A 22,458-nucleotide genomic window follows, 5' to 3' on the forward strand; every position below is an offset into this window, starting at 1 on the left:
GGCCCGCAGCTGGAACTGCAGGGTCTGATCCCAGCGGGGGTTGAAGCCTAGAGCACAGGTGTGGCCGTCAGGGCCTAGGGCTCCTGGCCTGCCCCACGCCTCCCTCCTCTGCCTCTGTCCCCACTGCCCATTTCCACCCCGGGCGCCCTCCCACCGTTGTTGAGCACGTAGCTGGTCTCCTTCCGAGCACAGTCTGCGGGCACCCCGTGGATCTCGACGCGCACCAGGGGGTCCACGATGGAGCTGGGCTTCTCCGCGTTCAGCTTGGGCAGCTGCTGGGCAGTTAGCACCTGCGGGAGTGAGGAAGGGCAGCTTCAGTCGGACCCCTGCCAGGGCCCAGGCCCACCCTACCCCGTGCCCTGGACACGCAGACTGGCCCTCCCATGTGGATGTACATCCTCAGGCCCGTCCCCGGCCTCCCCATCGCCCTCCACCTCAGACTGGCCCAGCCCACTGACCTGGACCGTTAGAGTAGTTCTGGGGGGCCCGGGGCACTCGGGGTCAAAGGTTGTGTCAGGTTGCCGCAGGCAGGCAGGTTTCAGGACGTAGCCACACCGCCCGTTGATGAGGAAGCGGCCTGCGTTGAGGTCCATCTCGTAGCCTGGGGTCTGGAAGTTTAGGGCCACTGTGGACAGCAGGGTTGAGCAGGGCTCAGTGACCCTCTCCTCACTGCTCCATTTCTGGGGACATCCTTGCTAGAGAGAGGACATGGCTCCTTTCCGGAGGGCCCAGCATCCTTCTGTCTAGTTAGTGCCACCCTGCCCCCGCGGTGACTTGCAGGGAGGGGTCGGAGTCTGGACACAGCCACCACTGTCACTGCACCTTCTCTCTGCTACTTCTCAAGGGTAGAGGGTGGGTCTGGGGTGGGAGGTGCTGGAGAAGTCCCTGCCCTGAGCACCGGGGCTGAGGAAGTCTGGGGTTTCACACCTACCCCCACAGAAACATGCTCCCCTCCTTTGGCTCAGTGTCCCCAAAGCCCACCCTGGTCAGTGTTGTCTCAGTGTGCCTGCCAGGCGGGTGTGTGTCGGGGGTCACACGGGAATAATTTTAGTGTGTGTGTGTGTGTGTGTGTGTGTGTGTGATACTAGGGATGGAACCCAGGGGCATTCTACCTCCGAGCTACACCCTCAGTCCTCTTTTTTATTTTTTATTTTGAAACAGGGTCTGGGATTATAAGCATGCGCTGCCACACCGGGATAGCTCAGGAAGTTTTAATTTTTATCTTCATAAAAATGTGATCCCAGACAGGCGTGGTGGCGCACGCTTGTAATCCCCATGCTTGGGAGGCAGAGACAGGAGGATCACACAGGTTCAAAGCCAGCCTCGCTGGCTTAGGAGACCCTGTTTCCAAATAAAAATATAAAATAGGTCTGGGAGTGTAGCCCAGAGGTAGAAAGGCTTCCAGGAACCCCAGTACCACAGGGAAAAAAAAAGTGATCCCAGCATTCGAGAGGTGAAGACCGGAGAACCATGGTTCGCAGACAGCCTCAGCTACTTAGCGAGGCCCTTTGCAACTCAGTGGGACCCTGTTTCAAACAATAAAAATACTAAAAAAAACAAAAAGGGCTGGGGGTCTGGATTCAGATGTAGAATGCCCCTGGGTTCTATCCCTAGTACCGTCAAAAAAAAAAAAAAAAATTGTCAAGAACAAACATGCCTTAGTTTCCCACCTACATTGAATACTTATTGCCAACAAAATGCATTTTTTTAATCTTCTGGATGGCCCTGTGACCCTCTCCCTGTGAAACCTCTCATGGCTGCCCGGAAGCCACCCCACCCGGTGCCCTCTGCCCACCCCCGCTGTCCACTCACCCAGCTGGCAGCCCGAGTTCCACATCTCCTGGGGGTTGTAGTTGGCTGAGTTCATCCGAAAACCCAGCGGATACACACGGGTCAGGTGCAGAGTATTGTGCCTGACGAAGCTGTTCCCTGGGGCAGAGTGGGACTGTGAGCCCCAGGGCTGCCCTACCCAGCCTTCTGGAGACAGGCCGAACCCCTCCCCAGCTCCATGCTCCTCTGACCTGGGGTGAGGCTGCGAGGGCCTCCAGACACAGCCTGGCTGCATCCAGCCCTCAACCCACATTCCCGCCCCAGGCTGACACCCCACGTCACTCCTTCGGCCCACACCCTCGGGCCAAGCTGGGTTCCTGGAACCCATCCCATAGGTCCTGCCCCGAACCCGCTCTTCCAGTCTAGACCTTCCTTCCCTTCCTTCCCCTGGCTGCTTCCTCCTCGCCCTTCAGACACACCTGCTCCAGGAAGCCGTCTCAACCCCTCCCCTCCTGCGGTGGCCTGACGAGCGGCCTGTCTATGTCTATGTCTATGTCTAGTCTATGTCTATGTCCAGACCGTGAGCCGTGTGAGGCGGACACAGGCCTCTCCTTTCTGTGGCTCTCCCCTCCATCCACACCTGGCCCAGGGCCCTGGATCACAAGTGTCCTGCTGACCCTTACGGTCTCTCAAGTCTTCAGTCTCTTCAGCATACCCCGCCCCCCGGGAGCCACAGGGCCCTGCCACCCTCCTGCGCCCAGGTGCCGGGTGTCCTGGCCCCTACCTGCCTCGCGGATGAACTTCTTGGCCTTGCGCTCGCTGAGGGAGCTGACCTGGAAGGGCTGGGGCAGGCCGGGGCCGGGGTGCAGGGTCCTCAGGCGGGTGGCCCAGCAGTACACGGCCAGGGCGGACAGCTCCGGAGCGATCTGCTTGGCCTGGGAGACCAGCCTCAATCAGTAGGGGGCTCCAGCCAGGGCTCCTAGTCCTCCCTCCCACCCCAGCTCTGCAACACGACCCAGACAGGCGCCCTCACCTTCCGCCTCTGCTCTGCAGCCTCTTCCTCCTCCTCTTCTTCCTCCTCCTCCTCCTCCTCCCTGTCTGATAAAATCCGGCTGTCCTCACTGTGAATAGCTGGCAGCTTCTTCCCCTTCACTAGGACCCGGCCCTTCAGCTGCTGTAAAGGCAAATATGGGTAGGTGGAGCCCTCCTGCCCTCATGGCAATAGGCTGGTCAGTCATTCAACAAGGTGTGTGTGTTTCTTTCTTTCTTCTTTTTTTTTTTTTTGGTGGTACTGGGGGTGGAACCCAGGGCCTTTACTACCTCCAGGCTATACTCCCAGACCTATCTTATACTTTATTTGTAAACAGTGTCTCACTAAGTTGCTGAGAGCCTCACTCAGTAGCTGAGGCTGGCTCTGAACCTGTGCGATCCTCCTGTCTCAGCCTCACGAGTACTGGGATTACAAGCGTGCGCCACCACGCCCGTCGTGTGATGTTTCTAATAGAGAAAAGTGGGGAGTGGCCACAAGGGTGTCATGAGGGCTATTAGGGGCGCCTCCATCTGTCAGAATGGCAGTCAGCAACGGTTACAATGATGGAGGTCACTCAGGAGTGGAAAGGGAAGGAGCCCTCTTCAAAAAAGACCTTTCTTGGCAGCAGTGAGCACAGAGCTTGTAGGCACATGAGCCTTTGTATGTTAACTATTCAAAGGGATGTTATGTACATAGCTGTATAGGCATAGAAAAATCTGGGAGGATGCAGGAGAAACTAGAAGACGGTCATGTCTTGGGAAATAGGCTGGGGTGAGCCTGAGGAGAGTAGAACCCAGTTTTCTCTGTATACCCTCTGCATAGTTTGGAACTTTTTTATCCTATGAATGCTATTTTTGCATTAATAACAATCTAATCTCACCCCACACAAAGGTGAGTCAGCATTCCTGTGCTTTTGGGATTGTGAGGAAGAAGAGAGTTTTCTGGAAAGGTTAAATGTGCTGGGAGAGCAGAGCAAATGCCCTGGGCTTTTTCTGGCCAGAAAGCTGAGGAGCTGGAGGCCCGGGCAGAGGTGGGCTTGGCTGAGTGGCAGGAGCCCGGTGAGTGCAGACGGCTGGGGGAGACAGGTGAAGACAGCCACCCGCCTACCCTGCAGCCCCGCAGGCAGGACAGGGCCAGGTGGTGGAAGGCCTCGCATGCCGGGTAGGGGGTAGGGGGTCGTCAAGAAAGGAGAACGAGAGGCAACGAGGGACAGGAGTGGCCGGTCAGGTTAAGGCTGATGGGGGGGGGGGCTCCTGAGCCACAGGGGCGTGAGCAGGGCTGGAGGGGGCCCAGTCAATCCCACTCTCCTCCCAGGCTGGGGGTCTATAAGTGTCACCTCTGGAGACGGCAGCTCCTCCGAGTTCTGGGCGTCCAGCACCGCGGTCACCAGCGTGTCTCCCAGGATGGTTCGAAGGTGGCGGGCCATGATAGCCTGCTGCTCCAGCCCGCAGTGGTTCTCAAGGGACAGGATGACAGGGTACGGGGACGACTGCAGGGGGAAGGCGAATCTCAGGGCCACTCAGCCCCCAGCACCTCCAGGACAGGCAGAGGCCTGGCCCCGGGGCCAGCGTGCCTAGAGAGGGTGGGCTGTCTGAGAGGCCGGGGCAGCTGAGGAGTGGCATTCTGCTCTAGACACTCTTCTGTGTTCGGGCTGACTGTCAGCTGTCTGTCGAAGCCCCTCCCCCATTTGTTTACAGTGAGGTCTGTTTATCTTGAAGTTGACTGTGTCCATGTAGATGCAGCAGCTTATCTACTAAGCAGGCTTACTCTTTGGAAGTCATGATTAAAACACCCTTCTCTACCTCCAAGACTTTCTTCTGGGAATTCTGCAGTGTTAATAGATGTGTTGACCATGAAGCAGGGAAGAAAGCACTGCGTCTGTGTGTGTGTGTGTGTGTGTGTGTGTGTGTGTGTGTGCGCGCGCATGCGTGCGCATGCGCCGGTGCATACTGTACTGGGGATTGAACTCAGGGGTATTCAACCTCTGAGCTACACCCCCAGCCCTTTTTCCTTCTTTATTTTGAAACAGAGTCTAAGTTGCTGAGAGCCTCACTAAGTTGCTGAGACTGTCCTCGAAACTGTGATCCTCCAGTCTCAGCCTCCCAAGAACTCGGATTACAGGTGGGCGCCACCAGGCATGGCTCATTCAGCTTTATTCTACCAGACTGGCCAGTTATCCCAGCAGCACGTGGTGAAGTAATGATTCTCTGGGCAGGACTTTACGGCTGGAGTGCAGGCCTGGGAAAGGGTCACCGGGAAGGCCTTGGGCTGGACGCCAGGGTCCCAGAGGCTCACCGTGAAGGCGTGGTCACGCACGGCTTGGACCACGTCTCGGAAGAGGATCTTAGAAGTGAGCGTGTGGCCGTGGTAGATGACAGGCTCCCCTCCCGGCCCCTCCCAGCAGTCCAGCTCCACACAGCGGCATCCCTGGGCAAAGGCCCTGCAGAGGGACAGAGGCATGGGTGGGCGAGGCACCGTGGGGACGCCGCAGAGCTGGGGAGGTCCCTGGAAGCCCCGAGGAGGGGTTGAGCCCCACATCCCTTCCCAGGGTGCCTCCCAGCTACCATCCCCACTCCAGTGCAGTACCTGACGTAGGCCTCGGTGCTGCTGAGCCCACCGATCTGAGAGTCGGTCAGATACGTGTTGTGCGAGGAGGAAATAAAGTAGTGGGAGAGGGGCTGGTGCATGTCCTGGAACACACACGTGTGGGCCGCGTCCAGGGCAGCGCCCTCGGGCGACAGCAGGTACATCATGAAGCCATCCAGGGTCATCAGCTCGTGCTGCTTGGCTACAGGGATGGGCAGGAAAGAGCCTCAGACCACAGGGGCCCCCGTCCGCTCCCAGATGTGCCTCCGGCTTACTCAACTCAGTCATAACAACTAAACTATCTGCTGAGGTGGCATAAATCATGCCTTTTTTTTTTTTTTAAGGTACTAGGGATGGAACCTGCAATGCCCTAACAAGAGCCAAGCCAAAATCGTTTAATGCTGCTCCTGAGTTTTTCAGGGAGTTAAAGTAACATCCTGCTTACCCTATATTTAACATCCTGGAACACTGAGCCCCACTGACATCAACAGAGGGTATTAGATGTAACAAGCACAGACCAATATCCTGCTCACATCCTAGAACACCGAGCCCACGCCAGACAAAGTCAGACAATAACGGTGGGCCTCCCCCCTACCCTTAGCCACCTGTGCCTGGCTTTTGCCTTTAAAAACTACCTTGTAAGCCAGGCGTGGTGGCACACGCTTGTAATCCCAGCATTCGGGAGGCTGAGACTGGAGGATCGCGGTTCGCGGACAGCCTCAGCCACTTAGTGAGTCCCTCTGCAACTTAGTGAAACCCTGTCTCAAAATAAAGAATAGCCAGGCGTGGTGGCGCACGCTTGTAATCCCCGCGCTTGGGAGGCAGAGACAGGAGGATCGCGCAGGTTCGAAGCCAGCCGCGCGCGCTGGCTTAGGAGACCCTGTTTCCAAATAAAAATGTAAAAATAGGTCTGGGAGTGTAGCCCGGAGGTAGAAGGGCTTCCAGGAACCCCAGTACCACCAAAAATAAATAAATAAGTAAATAAGTAAATAAATAAATAATTAATTAATTAATAAAAAATATAGGGCAGGGAGTGTAGCGTGGAGGTCGAATGCCCCTGGGTTCCATCCCCAGACCAAAAAAAAAAAAAACATTCTCCTTGTAAGTTCAGCTCTGGGTCGCAGTTCTGGACTGAGCGCCGGACTGCATCCCCAGCCTAGCCTGGCTAGTCTGTTTTTTCCGCAGTTAAATAAACTGATCTTCCAAGTTCAGTTGGTGTTCTTTCTCCATTCCTGCAATATCGGCCTGGGCACAACAGAACCCAAGGGCGTTCTACCTCTGAGCTGTACCCTCAGCCCTATTTTTTTTTTTTTTTTTTTAATTTTGAAACAGGTCTCACTGAGTTGTGAAGGGCCTCACTGAGTAGCTAAGGCTGGCTGCGAACCTGTGATCCTCCTGTCTCAGCCTCCCAAGTACTGGGATGACAAGCAGGTGCCATCATACCCAGCTATAAATCATGCCATTTAATCTGTGAAGCAGATACATTATAATGCCATTGGACAGGTATAGAAACTGAGTCTGGAAGAGTCCAGGCAACTTGCCCAAGATGACCCCATAGCCAGTTCCACCAGAGCCCACTGGGCAGAGAGCCCATTGGTGTCAGGGTTCAAGACCGGCCGTGCACACTCCACCCTCCCCTGGCTCCCAAACCCACCTGTCTCATTGAGCTCATAGGTGTGGATGAGCTGCTGGGCATGGGCCAGGGTGGCACCGTCCTCACCCTGGTCCTCCAGGAACTCCAGCAGTTCAGGGGCGCTCAGCACACGGTCCTCACCCGAATACCGACTAAAGATTTCCTCCAACTCCGGCCGCTTCAGCAGCCGCCGCAGAAACTCCTCGATTTCAGCCCCCTCGAGCCGCTCGTTGTTGGAATGGTCACACTCCTGAGGAGCCGGGGGTGGGGCAATCAGAAGGGAAGCCTGGCCCGGCGACATCCCATGATCCACCACAGCTAGGAAAGCACGACCCCCACTTCTCAAGTGGAGTGCCCCTAGGTTTCAATCCCCAGTAACACAAAATAGTGAAAAGAGAAAGAAAGAAAGGAAGGAAGGAAGGAAGGAAGGAAGGAAGGAATAGATGGGAGGCTGAGACAGAAGGATTGAGGTTTTCAGCCAGCCTCAGCTACTGAGGCCCTGTGCAACTCAGTGAGACCCTGTTTCAAAATAAAGAATAAAAGTTGGGCTGGGGATTAGCTCAGAGGTAGAATGCCCCTGGGTTCTATCCCCAGGATGGCAAAAAGAAAGAAAGAAAGAAAGAAAGAAAGAAAGAAAGAAAGAAAGAAAGAAAAGAAAAGAAAAGAAAAGAAGAAAGAAGCAAGCAAGCCAGCAAGCCAGACGCATTGGTGCACGCTTGTAATCCCAGTGCTGGGGAGGCTGAGACAGGAGGATCGTGCAGGTTCAAAGCCAGCCTCAGCAACTTAGTGAGACCCTGCTTCCAAATAAAATAGGTCTGGGAGTATAGCCCGGAGGTCGAAAAGGCCCTGGGTTCCACCCCCAGTACCACGAAAATAAATAAATAAGAAAGAGAACCATCTTTGTGGCTCACTGAGGGCTGGGGGGGGGCACTTCTCAGGTGCGTCCTGGTCCAGGTCTGGGGGAGGGGAGAGGGTCCTAGGCCCTGCCTTCCGCAGGGAGGGGCCGCTCCCTGTGCCACCGCAGGGTGCGGGCCAGGCGGGTGGGGTTCACCTTGAAGAGGCGGTAGGCATACATGTCGTTCATGTCCACGTTGACCATCCTGAGGAGGCTCTTGATCTCCTTGAAGCTCATCTTACTGTCCTGGTTCGAGTCGGCCCGGTGCAGATAGAAGTGGATCCAAGTGCGGGAGCTCAGGAAAACGGGCGGAGGCTCCGTCCTGCCCTGGCGGGGAGCTGACGCCATCCCTACCCCGGGGCTGGGGTCCCGCGTAGGGGCTGCACTGTCCCCTGGGATTCCCCGAGCTCTGCAGCGGGGGCTTCTCCGGAGCCCCCAGCCCAGGAGCCCCCGCTCTCCGCCGAGAGGGGCGGCCTTGCCCGGCCTCGGCCTCCCTCCCGGGCCTCCCGCGGGCAGGATATTGGTCGAGCCGCTCGCGCTGGCTCATGGCGTCCAGGCGCGCGCGCAGCTTGTCCAGGCCGCGCACCCAGCGCTGCGCCTCCTCGGCCGTGGGCGCAGCCAGGTCCAGGTTCTTGCGGCGGCCCTTGAAGGCGATGGTGAGGCAGCGCGCCGGCGCGAAGGCGCCCCCGAAGCGTCGCAGGCCCTCGGACTGGTGGCCCTCGCGCACCGCCTCGATGTGCTGCACAAGGACTGCGGCAGGGGGTCGGCGCTGGCCCCCGAGCCCCCCGCCCCGGAGACCCCGCCCCCCTGGGAGACCCCCGACCCCCCCAGAACACCGCCCCCGGAGCCCCCCCGAGACCCCCGCCCCCGAGACCCCGCCCCCCGAGACCCCAGGAGCCCCCGCCCCCGGAGACCCCCGCCCCCGAGACCCCCGGAGCCCCCCGCCCCCTTGCCCGAGCCCCAGCTCCCCCCAGCCCCCCGCCCCGCTCACAGATGTGCTTGGAGGGCTTGTGCGGGACGCGCCGCTGGAACCACACGCTCAGCCCGTCCTCCTGCAGCCGGTACAGCCGCTCCTTGTGCCACGTGCGCGAGCGGATCTTGCAGAACCGGGAGCCTCGCAGCATGGCCAGCACGTCCTCGTCCTCCGTCAGGCCTGCGGGGCACCGGAGGCGTCGGGCTCGGCCCGCGGCCCTCCCCGCTGGGGGTCTCCCCCAACCCAGGGCTCCCCTTCCCTTCCTGTCCCGTCCTGCGCGCCCCCTGCCTCCCTCCGACAGGCCTCTTCCTCTCCCTTCTGAAACAAAAGCCACCGACCACTTGGTTTCAGGCTTGGAGACCTCAAGCGCTGCCCCCACACCCTCCCTTCAAGCAGGGGCCTCCGCAGTCCTGGAAAGCAGGCCGTCCTGGGGCTCTGGGAACCAGACCTCACCAAGGTTCTCCATTTTTGTCAAGGCTTTGGAGCACAGAACCTGCCACCAACACTGTTTTCCTTGATGTCAAATCTGTGGCCATCAGGAAAATAGCTTCTAATCTAAATCTCTCGCTGCAATCTAGGCTCCTGGCTTCTGCCTCCCCCCAGACAAGGGAGGACAACAAGAGGCCACTCTGCCCAGGGCCCCAGGCCAAAGGCCCCAGGGCCAGCCGTGCCTGGCCGAGCTCCAGAGCTCCAGGGACCCTGGGCCGCTGCACTGCACCGCATCCCAACTCCTTCCTCCCAGCTCTCTTCAGCCACCCTGGCAGCAGGAGATAGTGCACAGCAGAATTTAAATTCCAGGCTCTGGGTGGGGGGCGGTGGCACACGCTTGTAATCCCAGTACTCAGAGGCTGAGACAGGATGGCAGGTTCGCGGCCAGCCTCGGCTACTTAGTGAGGCCCTCTGCATCTTAGTGAGACCTTGTCTGAAAATAAAGACTAAAAAATAGGGCTGGGAGTGTAGCTTGGACGTAGAATGCTCCTGGGTTCCATCTGCAGTAACACACACACACACACACACACACACACACACACACACACACCAAAAAAAAAAAAAAAAAAAAACAGAATTAAGAGCCAGGTGTGGAGGTGCATGCTTGTAATCTAAGCATTTGGAGGCTGAGACAGGAGTATTGCAGTTCTTGGCCAGCCTCAGCTACTTAGTCTGAGGCCATTTGCAATCCAGTGAGACCCTGTTTCAAAATAAAGAATAAAAAATAGGGCTGGGGGTGTAGCTCAAAGGTAGAATGCCCCTGAGTTCCATCCCCAGTACCGAGAGAGAGAGAGAGAGAGAGAGAGAGAGAGAGAGAGAGAGAGAGAGAGAGAGAGGAGAGAATGATCTGGTGTCACCTGATGCTACGCCCCTGAACACTCTGTCCATCCCTGCTGCTGCTGGCTCTGAAACAGCTCAGAGGATAAACCAAAGGGCTATTTAAGAGTCAGAGGACAATAGGAGAGGGGGACCAGGCACACTGGAGAGTCCACGCCCTTCAGGAGGGGGACAGCTGGGAGTGGACACAAGCCCAGAGTTTCCAGAGAATGAGCATCTGGACCTAGGTATGAAGCCTCCACATTTTTTAATGTTGGCAACGAAACCAAATTGAAAAAACAAAAAAGAAAACAAACCACTCTGAGCCAAAAGAAACTCAGCAGTGTGCCTCTCTTTCTTCCTTTTTTTTTATTTTTAATTTTAAGACAGAGTTTTGCTAAGTTGCTGAATTTGCCCTGGAACTCGCATCCTCCCACCTCAGCCTCCGGATCTGGGATGCACCACCACATCCTTTTACTGTAACAAGCCCCATCTGCAAACGCTAAGGAATCAAGTCAAAGTGACTGGCCCTTCTTGAATACTGTCTAGGAACCTTTGTAGATTCTCTTCCTCATAGCTGAGTTCTTCGAGGAGAAGCTCAGCCACCACTTCTTCCTGGAAGCCTTCCTTGATTTGTCCTCAAATGGCAGATCTTCCTTCCTGACCACCGACAGCACTTTTCCCTTTAATTAAACAACATGCCAGGCGTGGTGGCGCTCGCTTGTAATCCCTGCGCTTGGGAGGCTGAGACAGGAGGATCGCGCAGGTTCAAGCCAGCCGCGCTGGCATAAGAGACCCTGTTTCAAAAATATAAAATAGGTCTGGGAGTGTAGCCTAGAGGTAGAAGGGCTTCAGTACCATCAAAAAAAATAATTTAAAAAACCCAACAACAACAACAATTTGCCTGGCATGGCGACTTTGGAGGCAGGAGGATCACAGGTTCAAGGCCAGCCTGGGCACCTTAGTGAAACCCTGTCTCAAAAAAGAGGTGTGGGAGCCAGGCGTGGTGGCGCACGCTTGTAATCCCAGCATTCGGGAGGCTGAGACCAGAGGATGGCAGTTCGCCGACAACCTCAGCTACTTAGTGAGGCCCTCTGCAACTCAGTGAGACCCGGTTTCAAACAAAGAATAAAAAATGGGGCAGGGAGTGTAGCTCGGAGGTCAAATGCCCCTGGGTTCCATCCCCAGACTTGCAAAAAAAAAAAGAATAAAAAAAAGAGGCGTGGTGGCGCACGCTTGTAATCCCCGCACTTGGGAGGCAGAGTCAGGAGGATCGCCAGCCTCGATGGCTTAAGAGACCCTGTTTCAAAAAAAAAAAAAAAAAAGTACAAAATAGGTCTGGGAGCGTAGCCCGGAGGTAGAAGGGTTTCCAGGAACCCCAGTACCACAAAAAAAAAAAAAAAAAGAGGTGAGGAGGGGGAGTGGGGTGGAGATGTAGCTCAGTGGTAGAGCACCCCCTGGATTTAATCCCCAGTACCACAAAATAGATAAGATAGGGCTGGGATGCAGCTTAGGGGTGGAGCATGCCTGGGTTCAATTCCCAGTATTGCAAAACAAAACAAATACAACAATGAAAACAAGACCCTATATTGTAATTTGGGGGCCCTTTAATAAGGCTGAGGGCAGGTAGAATGAGGTCTCATCTCCTCCCCACACCGGCTCATCCCAAGCCTGGCTCCGTCTACTGTTCACGGAAGGACAGGCAGGTGGAGCAGAAGATGGATGCTAAGTGCACTCCGTCCCAGTCCAGCCCCATCTTCCCCTGGTCCGGGGCAGAGACCCTGGGGTCAGGCCCAGGCCTTGCTGTACATCAGGTTCATCAGGGTCCCTGCGATCCTCCTATCTCAGCCTCCCAAGTCCTGGAATTACAAGTGTGTACCACCATGCCCAGCTTTATCTTTTATTTGGAGACAGGTTTTCACTAAGTTGCCCAGTCTGACTGATCCTCCTGCCTCAGCTTCTCTGATGGCTGGGATCATAACATCTATCTACTCTATAGTTTTAAGGGTGACCATGATTTATGGTTCCGAGGGTGACCATGACTGAGAATCAGGGTCTTAGAGGCAAGCAGGAGAAACTTCCCCTCTTTGGATGACTATAGGGTTCCCCAAGACAGCAGCAACTTCAAAGCATCTCTTGGGGTCTAGACTGTGGCCCCCTAGGTCAGCACCCACTCAGTGACTCCTGTTCAAGAAGGGGAGGCTCAAAGAGCCTCCGCTCAAAGAGCTTGGCCAAGCCAGGCGAGGTAGCTCATGCTTGTAATCCAAGTCGTTGGGAGGCTGAGACAGGAGGATCACAGGTTCAAAGCCAGACTCAGCTACTTAGTGAGGCCCTCTACAACTTAGTGAGACCCTGTTTCAAAATAAAAACTAATCAAGAATGGTGGCGCACGCTTGTAATCCCAGCATTCGGGAGACTGAGACCGGAGGGTCACGGTTCGCGGACAGCCTCAGCTACTTAGTGAGGCCCTCCGCAACTCTGTGAGACCCTATTTCAAAATAAAGAATAAAAGCAGGTCATGGTGGCGCACGCTTGTAATCCCAGCATTTGGGATGCTGAGACCAGAGGATCGTGGTTCGCGGACAGCCTCAGCTGCTTAGTGAGGCCCTCCGCAACTCAGTGAGATCTGGTTTCAAAATAAAGAATAAAAAATTGGGCAGGGGGTGTAGCTTGGAGGTCAAATACCTCTGAGTTTCATCCCCAGACACGAAAATAAATAAATAAATAAATAAATATATATATATATGTATGTATATATATATATATATATATATATGAATAAAAAAATAGGGTTGGGGCTGTTGCTCGGAGTAGAATGCCCCTGGGTTCCATCCGCAGTACTGCAAAAAATAAATAAAAATAAAAAAGGTCTGGGGATGGAGCCTGGAGATAGAAGGCTCCTGGTTTCCATCCCCAGTACTACACACACACACCCACACACACAGGAGCTCACCATCCCTCCCCATTCCCACCACATCTAGGCAACCTCCGAATTCCCTGATCCTGAGAAAAAAACAGGAGGGGAGAGCAGGTCAGGGGGCCCAGAGGTGCCATCAGGCCCCAGCCCCCCAGCCCTGGGAAAGGCTCTGCAGCTGCGGCCACCTCCCCAGCATGGCCAAGCTCGCTCTGGGGGCGGAGGGGGCTGGTGAATGACGATGGCCGGAAATGGAGGTGAGTCAGTTGGTGCCGGCTTTGTCCAGTCTTTTGCAAACAGGCCACCAGACCGCAGCCTCAAGGCTGAATGGGCTCTCACTGGGGTGGGTTTCTACACCGAGGGGCCCCTACTCCTAGCCTGTCAGGGGAGGAGAGACATTCCAGGCAGCCCATCCAGTGGCATGGGCCTCTGCACCCCATGATCTCAGGATCACAGCACCCCAACCACGCAGAATGCGGGTGCAGCACAGGGGCTGAGTCATGGGGTGGGTGCTCCATTAACTCTCCAGCCTTAGTTAAGGGTGGGGTCAGCAGGGCCCTGGCTCCACCCAGCGCCCAGGACACCTGTGCCGGTCCCGCGAGGTCCAAAGCCACTTCCTACCTGCTCTGGACAGGTGCGCGGGCCTCCGCCTCCTACTCTGTGGGCTTTCCATCTGACCCCGGGCCAGGGCCAAGCTGCTCTCAACTGAGGGGGTGGGGGAATAATGAAATAAGAGCAGGAAAAACGAAGACCAGTAGCCAGAAGGTAGGGACGACCCAAGTGTCCATCACAGATGAGCGGAGAAGCAGGATGTGGCAAATTGATGCAATGGGATAGCTCGTAGCCTTAAAAAGGAGTGAAATCTGACTCGTGCTATGACTTGGATGAGCCCTGAAAACAGAATGCTACGTGAAAGAAGCCAGGCCCCAAACGATACATATTGCATGACTCCGCGGCACCCAGAAAAGGCAAATGCAGAGACAGAAAGTAGATTAGAGGTTCCGGGGGCCGGAGGAATGGGGAACAACCGCTCCTTGGTTACAGGGCTGTCTTAAAGTTTTGGAAATAGGTGACGGTGATGGTTGTACAACAGTGTGACTGTAATTAATGTCTGTAAGTTAACCACTTAAAATGGTTAGAATACTGAGACAGAAGGATCACAGGTTTGAGACCAGCCTCAACAATTTAGCAAGGCTCTCAGCAATTAGCAAGACCCTGTCTCAGAATAAAAAATAAAATAGGACCCAGGCATGGCGGTGCACACTGATAATCCCAGGGCTTGGGAGCCTGAAACAGGAGGATTGCAGGTTTGAAGCCTGCCTCAGCAACTTAGCAAGGCTCTCAACAACTTACAAGACCCTGTTTTCAAATTAAAAAAAAAAAAAGGTCTGGGAATGTAGCCCAGAGGTAGAAGGCCCCTGAGTTCCATCCCTAGTACCACAAAAATAAATAAATAAATACATAAATACATAAATAAATAAATAAAATAAAATAAGGATGGGGGTATAGCTCAGAGATAGGAAGCCCCTGTGTTCAATCCCCAACACCACACACACACACACACACACACACACACACACAATCACACACAAGTTATATTTATTTTATTTATTTATTTATTTATTTATTTATTTATTTATTTATTTTTTTGGTGGTACTGGGGTTTCTGGAAGCCCTTCTACCTCCGGGCTACACTCCCAGACCTATTTTTACATTTTTATTTGGAAACAGGGTCTCCTAAGCCAGCGCGCGCGGCTAGCTTCGAAACTGCGCGATCCTCCTGTCTCTGCCTCCCAAGCACGGGGATTACAAGCTTGCGCCACCACGCCCGGCCCACACACAGGTTATAATAGCCAGTTTTAACATTTTGCATATGTTACCACAATTTTTAACATTTGTTTATTTGTTTTGTACTGGGGGTGGAACCCAGGGGTGTTCTACCTCTGAGCTACACTTCCAGCCTTACCTTATGATTTATTTTGAAACAGGGTCTCACTAGGTAGCTCACAGTCTTGCTAAGTTGCTGAGGCTGGCCTTGAACCTGCAGTCCTCCTGTCTCAGACTCCCAAGTACTACAGACCTAGTTTAAATATTTAATAATATACCAGAAACCACAGTTTGCTTTAAATGGATGCATTATGTGGTATGTAAATTAATACTTTATATGTTTGGCTGTAGTGGTGATTGAACCCAGGGGCATTCTACCTCTGAGCTACACCCTCTGCTCTATTTTTTATTTTGAAACAGGGCCTCACTGAGTTGCAAAGACTTCATCACTAAGTGTTAGCTGAAGCTGTTGGCGAACTGCGATCTTCCTGTCTCAGCCACCTGAGTGCTGGGGTTACAAGCGTGGCCACCATGCCTGGCTTCTGTATCCTTTATTTTGAGACAGGGTCTTGCTAAATTGTCAAGGCTGGCCTCACAACACTTGCTCTGGCCTCAGCCTCAGCTGGGATTACAGGGTGCCGGACTTTGCACCCTGGTGAATTAACATCTGAAAGCTGCTGGCTAACAGCTCCGTGCTTGGCCGGGTGGGTAAGCAGCGGGTGGGTAAACAGCGGAGCTGGACTGAGCACGGCTGAGAAGAAGAGCATCACGTGACGCTCAGGTTCGGGCTGCCGGTAGTGGATGCTCAGACGCTCAGCAAATGATACAAAGGAACCGGGAAAGGAGAGGTGGGGTGGGGTGGGAGGAGATAATGTCAGGGGCAGGGGGGGATAGTTTCAGGGGGGGTAGAGGCACTCTGTGTTCCAGTATATCTGCCTCCTCAGGACACAAAAAATAAAAAGAAGACAGGAACAGAAAGGAAAAGGAAAATGTAACTCTTTTTTTTTTTTTTTTTTTTTTTTTTGCATTACTGGGGACCTCTGAGCTACACCCCAGCCCTATTTTTTATTATTTGTTTATTTATTTTTTGCAGTATTGGGGATGGAACCCAGGGACATTCTACTTCCGAGCTACACTCCCAGCCCTATTTTTTATTCTTTATTTTGAAACAGGGTCTCACTGAGTTGCAAAGGGCCTCATTAAGTAGCTGAAGCTGTCTGAGAATTGCGATCCTCTGGTCTCCGCCTCCTGAATGCTGGGATTACAAGTGTGGGCCACTACTCTGGGCCTTAGTCCTTAGTCCTTAGTTTAGTGTCTCATTAAATTGCAGAGGACCTAAGCAGCTGAGGCTGGCTGTGACCCTGCGATCCTCCTGTCTCAGCCTCCCAAGTACTGGGATTACAAGGGTGCGCCACCATGCCCGGCTAAAATATAAATTTAACATAAGAACCTGGTGCTAGCCGGGCATGGTGGCGCACGCTTGTAATCCCCGCACTTGGGAGGCAGAGACAGGAGGATCGCGCAGGTTCGAAGCCAGCCACGTGCGCTGGCTTAGGAGACCCTGTTTCCAAATAAAAATGTAGAAATAGGTCTGGGAGTGTAGCCCGGAGGTAGAAGGGCTTCCTGGAACCCCAGTACCACCAATAAATAAATAAGTAAATGAATAAGTAAATAAATAAATAAGAACCTGGTGCTAAAGTACCTTAATCTTTACCCTCTCCCCAAACCATTTCTCTTTCCCAGCCCTGTCTCTACCAAATTTCTGAGAAATCCGTAGATCCTGGAGTTAACTGAAAGACACTATAATTGCCGCATGTATTGTTAACAAGACAGATTGATAATTTTGAGGATTCTATAAATTAGGACACTCTTTAGCTTATTTGTCAATCAGATAATGAAGACCTCAACCAGCCTGAGGACCCTAAGGCTGACCAGACCACCGGACCACCAGAAATTGCCTCGGGGGAGCACCGGACTGAGATCCTCCTCACACACCTCCTCTAGCCCACCCCTTACCAAAGTCCCCTATGAGAAAAGAGCCCGGACCACCGGGCATAGTGGCGCATGCTTGTAATCCCAGCATTTGGGAGGCTGAGACAGGAGGATTACTGTTTGCAGATAGCCTCAGCTGCTTAGTGAGGCCCTTTGCAACTCAGTGAGACCCTGTTTCAAAAAATAAAGAATAAGAAATAGGGCTGGGGGTGTAGCTCAGACGTAGAATGTTCCTGGGTTCCATCCCCAGTACCACAAAAAAACAGCCTGCACCCCCCAAAAAAATACCGCTGTCCCTCCTGAGATGGCCCGCATTCCCCCTTAAATGTATATTTCCCACTTTCCTCAGCAAACCTCTGTCCATGTCTCTGACTGCTGTGTGCCGAAATTCTTTCCCCTCACGTTAGTTAGCCAAGGACCCTTCTGATCCTGAGTTCCTGAGCCGAGGAATAGACCCCTCACCCCAACACTCAGATCCTCAGCCTCCAGCTTGGTCCTTCTCCGGGCCTGGGCGGAGGGGCCTCCGCCCGCTGCAGCACTGTGGTGGGGCTGGGCTGTGACCCCACTACCCCAGGACCCTCAGGACGGTGTGGGGTGCATGGCCTGGGTTCTGCCTAGTTCTGTCTGGGTGGCCAAGGCTGAGGGCAGGGGAGGCCTCACAGCAGAGCTGGGGGGTGTGGGGGAGCTCCCTCCTGCCCCTTTCATGGGTGGGTCTCTGAGCTCAGAGCAGCAAGCTGTGCACGCTGCAAATGCTGAAAGAATGCGGGGCCCTGCGGGGCCAGCGCACAGGCCTGTGGGGAGAGGCAGGGGGGCAGGGGCACTGCGGCAGTTTAGGGTGGGAAACAAAGTAGAAGTATGCAGAGGGCAGGGTGTGTAAGGAGTGGCCGTTCTCCAGCCAGAGTGTGTGCAAATAGGGGTTTGTGTGCATGTGCACATGTGTGCTTGTGCCTGTGTGCTGGGCAGGTGGGGGGAGGGTAGGAAGGTGAGTTAGCCTGGGGGGAAAATAGCCTGCGTGTGGGGAAGCCTGTGCACACTTGGAAGGGTCTAGCAGGAATTCCAGATATGCAGGGACCGGTGATAGCAGAGGTCCAGCAGGCAGGGAAGAAGCCTGTGTCAGCGTCCGGCCCCCGGGGGAGGTGGGAGAGGACCCGCAGCGCCAGGCTCTCAAACGCATTCCCACCCTCATCCCTTGGCCAGCAAGCAGCCCCAGCCCCAGTGGTCCCTCATCCCAGCTGGCCACCACACCCAGGCTGGAAAGGGAGAGCTCCGGCGTCCATGACACGCCTGAGATTATCAACAAAGGCAGGAAGGGCCGGCGGTGCCAACCCAGTGAGGCCGAGGTGGAGGCGCCCTCCACAGAGCCAACGCAGGCACGGGGGCTTCCGTGGCCGGGGTCAGGGTGGGCCAGGGCAGAGCTCCTGCCCAGCGCTCCCCACCAGCCAGGCCAGGTACCTGCCGGGGCTGGGGTCACTCTGAAGACCCCCCAGATGCCCTGTCCACCTGTGATGCCCACTCACCCTGCAGGAGACGTGCTGGGCGCGCCATCAGGAGAGCCCCTGGCCCGCGGCCGCACTGTGTGCAGGCCAGGGAGGGGAGGGAATGGGATTGTGTCCACTCAGTCCTCTGCAGGCCGGGGTGGGAGGATTAGGGTCGGGGCGGAGCACGGGGCACAGGCGCACAGGCGCAGACAGGGCGCTGGGGAGGTGGGGCTGCTGGATCCAACTCAGAGCACCCCCTTAAATGTGAATGCAGATTACCAGCAAATACTCTTAGTATAAGCAGGACCCATGGGACTAGGGGAGCAGCTCAGAGGTAGAGAACTTGCCTAGTGTGTGTGAGGCCCTGGGTTTGATCCCCAAGGCCACAAAGAAAATTTAAAAAACAATAATTTAAAAATATACACAAGCCAAGAGTGGTGGTGCACGCTTGTAATCCCAGTACTTGGGAGGCTGAGACAGGAGGATCATCAGTTCAAAGCCAGCCTCAGCAGGATCATCAGTTCAAAGCCAGCCTCAGCAACTTAGTGAGGCCCTGTTTCCAAATAAAATATAAAATAGGTCTGGGTATATAGCCCAAAGTTTTGTCTGCAGTACCACACAAACTAGATAGATGATAGATGATAGATAGATAGGTAAATAGATAGATAGATGTATACAAACCAGGAGTGGTGGCACACGCTTGTAATCCCACTATTTGGGAGGCTGGGACAGGAGGATCGCGGTTCCCAGACAGCCTCAGCTACTTAGTGAGGCTCTCAACAACCTAGGGAGACTCTGTTTCAAAATAAAGAATGAAACATAGAGCTGGGGGTATAGTTCGATGGTAGAATGCCCCTGGGTTCCATCCCCAGTACCAAAAACATAAATAAAAATAAAATAAGGCTAGGGGTTGTAGCTCAGAGGTTCAATCCCCAGTACCCCTCCACACATACATGTACACACACACACGTACACACACGTACACACACACACAAATGTGTGTGTGTGTGACTGTCCCAAATTAACCACTGTTCATCTGAACTTTTTTTTTTTGGGGGGGGGGGGTCCTGGGGATTGAACCCAGATCAAGCCAGGGCTTAGCCCAGCGCTTTCCGGAGGGCTCCCACCCAGTGGGGACTCCAGCTTCCCCCAGTTCCCGTCCTAGGACTCTGGAAACCCGTCCTTTCCCTTGGGCCCTGTGAGCTTCTCTCTGCCCCAGTTCTTTGACCTGACCTGAAATAAGATCTGTTCTTTGCCTAAGGGGTGTGGTGACCTTGGTGGCAAGGAGGAGGTGGGGTCAGTGGGGGTGGTATGGAAGCTACCTGGGTGGCAGGCCAGGGCCTGAAGGGCTAGCCAGGGGACACCTGGGTCTTGTCTCTAGCGTTCCAGGCTCAGTATGACTTGAGGAAGGGCATTCCTTACAGAGTCACATTTCCTTCTCAGTGGTCACTCAGCAGGACCGGCCAGTGGTGGGAGCGAGGGTGGCCGGATGACACAGAGCAGATGTGGCTGAGATGGCGCATGGTCCTGATGGTGTCACTTGATGGGGTGCCCGGGGGCACCGGTGCAGCCTTACCCCGCTGATGGGTGCTGAGTCGGGCTCAGGTGTAATTACGTGTCTGCCAGAGTCTGCCCACTGCGCTGCGCTCTGGGGGCTGGGCTGTGCCATTCGGAGCTCTGACCACAGCCACGGCCCAGCATCATGCTCACGCATGGAAGAGGTGGCCGGGTGTGTGGTAGCCTCACCTCGGCCTCCCCTGGCATGCACACCCACCCCTGTGGGGGACTGACTCCTGGGGCTGCTGCCCGGTCCCACAATAACCCCTTGCTCGGCAGCGGGCCACCTCTCCGTTACTCCCCAAAGCACACCACCACCCACCCAGAGACACCTGTGGGACTGTCCATCACAGAGCCAGCCCAGCCTCCCCACCAGGGGCATCTGGAAGCCACCTTCCCTGCACCAGTCCAAGCCTGAGCCCCAGCCCCCTTCCCAACCACTCCACCTCCCTCCTGTGGACCCCCTGCTGCACTCCTGGTTCATCCACCCCACTCTCCTCTCCACAGAACTCGACCACAGGAGGTCCTGAGACTTTTCTGGGGCTCCTACTGCCTTCCAGATAAAGTCCATACCTCCACCAGAGGAGAGGAGGGGCTCCAAGGATCTGTCCTCTCCTCTCCCTCCAGCCCTAGGCCGGGGGGCAGCAGAGCCCCCTCGGGCTTCCCAGGATCCCACTTGCTCCTTGGCTGACCTTGCGGGTGCTGTCCAACTTTCTATGGGCAGGACTACATTTGTCATGCTTGCTGCGGAAGCAGAGCACACTGTAGGCACTCAATAAATGCTGGCTGTCTGCAGGGCTGAGCCCAGGGCAAGGCAGAGATCTTATCTTAGTCAGTAGAGCAGCAGGCGCAGTGCTCAGAACATAGCCCAATAAATTCAGGTGGGAAGAGTGGCAGGAGGGGGTGTGTTGGGTGTGTTGGAGACAGGGCTGGCTTCTGGACCTCCAAGTTCTGCCCGAGATGGGCGCGGCATTTCCTGGCTAACCCTGTCTTTCTGCCTCCCGGTCCCACGCCTGCCCCCCGCGTTCAGCCCCCAGCCCAGTGGGCCCCACTCCATCCCGACCCTGAGGTTGGCAAGTGTAGAGTACAGCCTGGGGGCCTTTGCGCACTGTGTGGTCATAGACAAATTCCTCAGCCTCTCTGAGTCAATTTCCTCATCGGCGAATGAGGATTCACTTACCTCTCGGGAAGGTGTAGAGGAAGCAGGACGCCACATGTGTAAGCCACCCCAGGCCAGGCGTCTCTGGGACATGCTTAGTATGCCGGCTGCATTCCTCCCCAACGAGTGGCCTACCTAAAGCCTGAGCCGGGCACCCGGGCTTTCTGACAGTGTCCTTACTAGTTGCCACAGTCCTGCCTATGCCTTGTGGCTGACGCAGCTTCTGGGGGGGACCTCAGGGCCGGAGCTGGCCTGGAAGGCCAACCTCTTCCACAGAGACCAGCCTCAAGACGGCTCATCTCTCCCAAGGGCCACCAGGAACCCGGGAAGCCAGGGAGTGCCCACAGAGCCGCTGAGAAGGGAGTGAGGAGGGGGACACCCCAAGCCTTTATTCTCCCCTGCCACTCTCCCTCCGCGACCCCAGCCATGCCCCTGGCCCCAAATCACACTCCCGCACGCCTCGCGGGCGCCTCCTGGTGGGCAGCAAGGGCCATCCTGGGCTCCGGGCTCAGCGGAGGACCCCAGGTGCGACCCCGAGCTGGCACGGGGCGCCATCGCTCCCCAGGCCTCGCCCACCCCACGCAGCCTGGAGCCCACCAGTGGCTGGCCGACGCCCTCTCCTCCCCTGGGGACAGCGGGCGCCCACCCAGAGCCCTCTGCCGCGGCCACTCACCCATCTTCTTCAGCGCCCGCAGCCCGGGCCTCCTGGCGCCGCCGTCCGGGGACGCGGGCGAGGGCTGCAGCCCCAGGGGCGCCGCGACCTGGACCGGCACCAGGGCCTCCTCGGGCGGGCGGCAGCACCTCCGCCAGCGGCCGCACAGCATGGCTCTGCGGGCCCGGGGTCTGCGCGGGGACGGGTCAGCGCGGGCACCCTGGCGCCCGGCCCGGCTCCAGGCTGGGTCCCAGGCGAAGAAACTTAGCGGCGCCCGGGGAGCCGGGAGGAGGAGGCTCCGGGGGCGGGGGAGGGAGGCGCGGGGCGGGGCGAGGACTGCGCCGGCGGCGCGTCCCCGAGCTCCGCGAGCCCCGGCCCCGCGTCCCCAGGACCCTCGGACCCCGGCCCACCTGAGCCGGCCCCGGCGGGGGTCGCAGGATGGACGGGCGGCGCCCCCCGCTCTCCCGGGGCTCCGACCCCAGGCGGGCGCGGGAACCCACGCCGCAGCTTTGGCCGGGCCGGTCCGGAGGCCTCGGCGGGGAGCCAGGCAGGGCCGGGTCTCCGCGCCGTGGTCCTGGGCCGGGGGCCCCGGGGCCGGGAGAGCCCGCAGGACCCCCGAGGGCGCCGCGGCCCCGGCCCGGGCCTGGCGGTGACGTCACCGGTTAACCTCCTGGCGCCCGGCCAGTC

At 56.1% G+C, this 22,458-nt stretch overlaps 1 protein-coding gene across 1 annotated transcript in view; it reads right to left on the reverse strand.

Annotated features, from left to right (window-relative positions):
* Window positions 1-21,943, reverse strand: part of PLCD3 (phospholipase C delta 3) — a gene marked incomplete at both ends in the record, with an annotated part of 25,217 nt that extends 3,274 nt beyond the window's left edge. Inside the window, 14 exons of the mRNA XM_080714092.1 lie at window positions 4-47; window positions 155-290; window positions 459-625; window positions 1,813-1,929; window positions 2,555-2,705; window positions 2,804-2,944; window positions 4,137-4,289; window positions 5,096-5,240; window positions 5,387-5,588; window positions 7,041-7,269; window positions 8,071-8,200; window positions 8,436-8,664; window positions 8,906-9,067; window positions 21,793-21,943. Of these exons, the coding sequence (XP_080570218.1) occupies window positions 4-47; window positions 155-290; window positions 459-625; window positions 1,813-1,929; window positions 2,555-2,705; window positions 2,804-2,944; window positions 4,137-4,289; window positions 5,096-5,240; window positions 5,387-5,588; window positions 7,041-7,269; window positions 8,071-8,200; window positions 8,436-8,664; window positions 8,906-9,067; window positions 21,793-21,943 (2,157 nt within the window). The remainder of the gene's footprint in view (window positions 1-3; window positions 48-154; window positions 291-458; window positions 626-1,812; window positions 1,930-2,554; window positions 2,706-2,803; window positions 2,945-4,136; window positions 4,290-5,095; window positions 5,241-5,386; window positions 5,589-7,040; window positions 7,270-8,070; window positions 8,201-8,435; window positions 8,665-8,905; window positions 9,068-21,792) is intronic.
* Between the last annotated feature and the right edge of the window lie 515 nt (window positions 21,944-22,458).

Source organism: Muscardinus avellanarius (assembly GCF_963383645.1).
Source record: "Muscardinus avellanarius genome assembly, chromosome: 16".
Lineage (NCBI taxonomy): Eukaryota > Metazoa > Chordata > Mammalia > Rodentia > Gliridae > Muscardinus > Muscardinus avellanarius.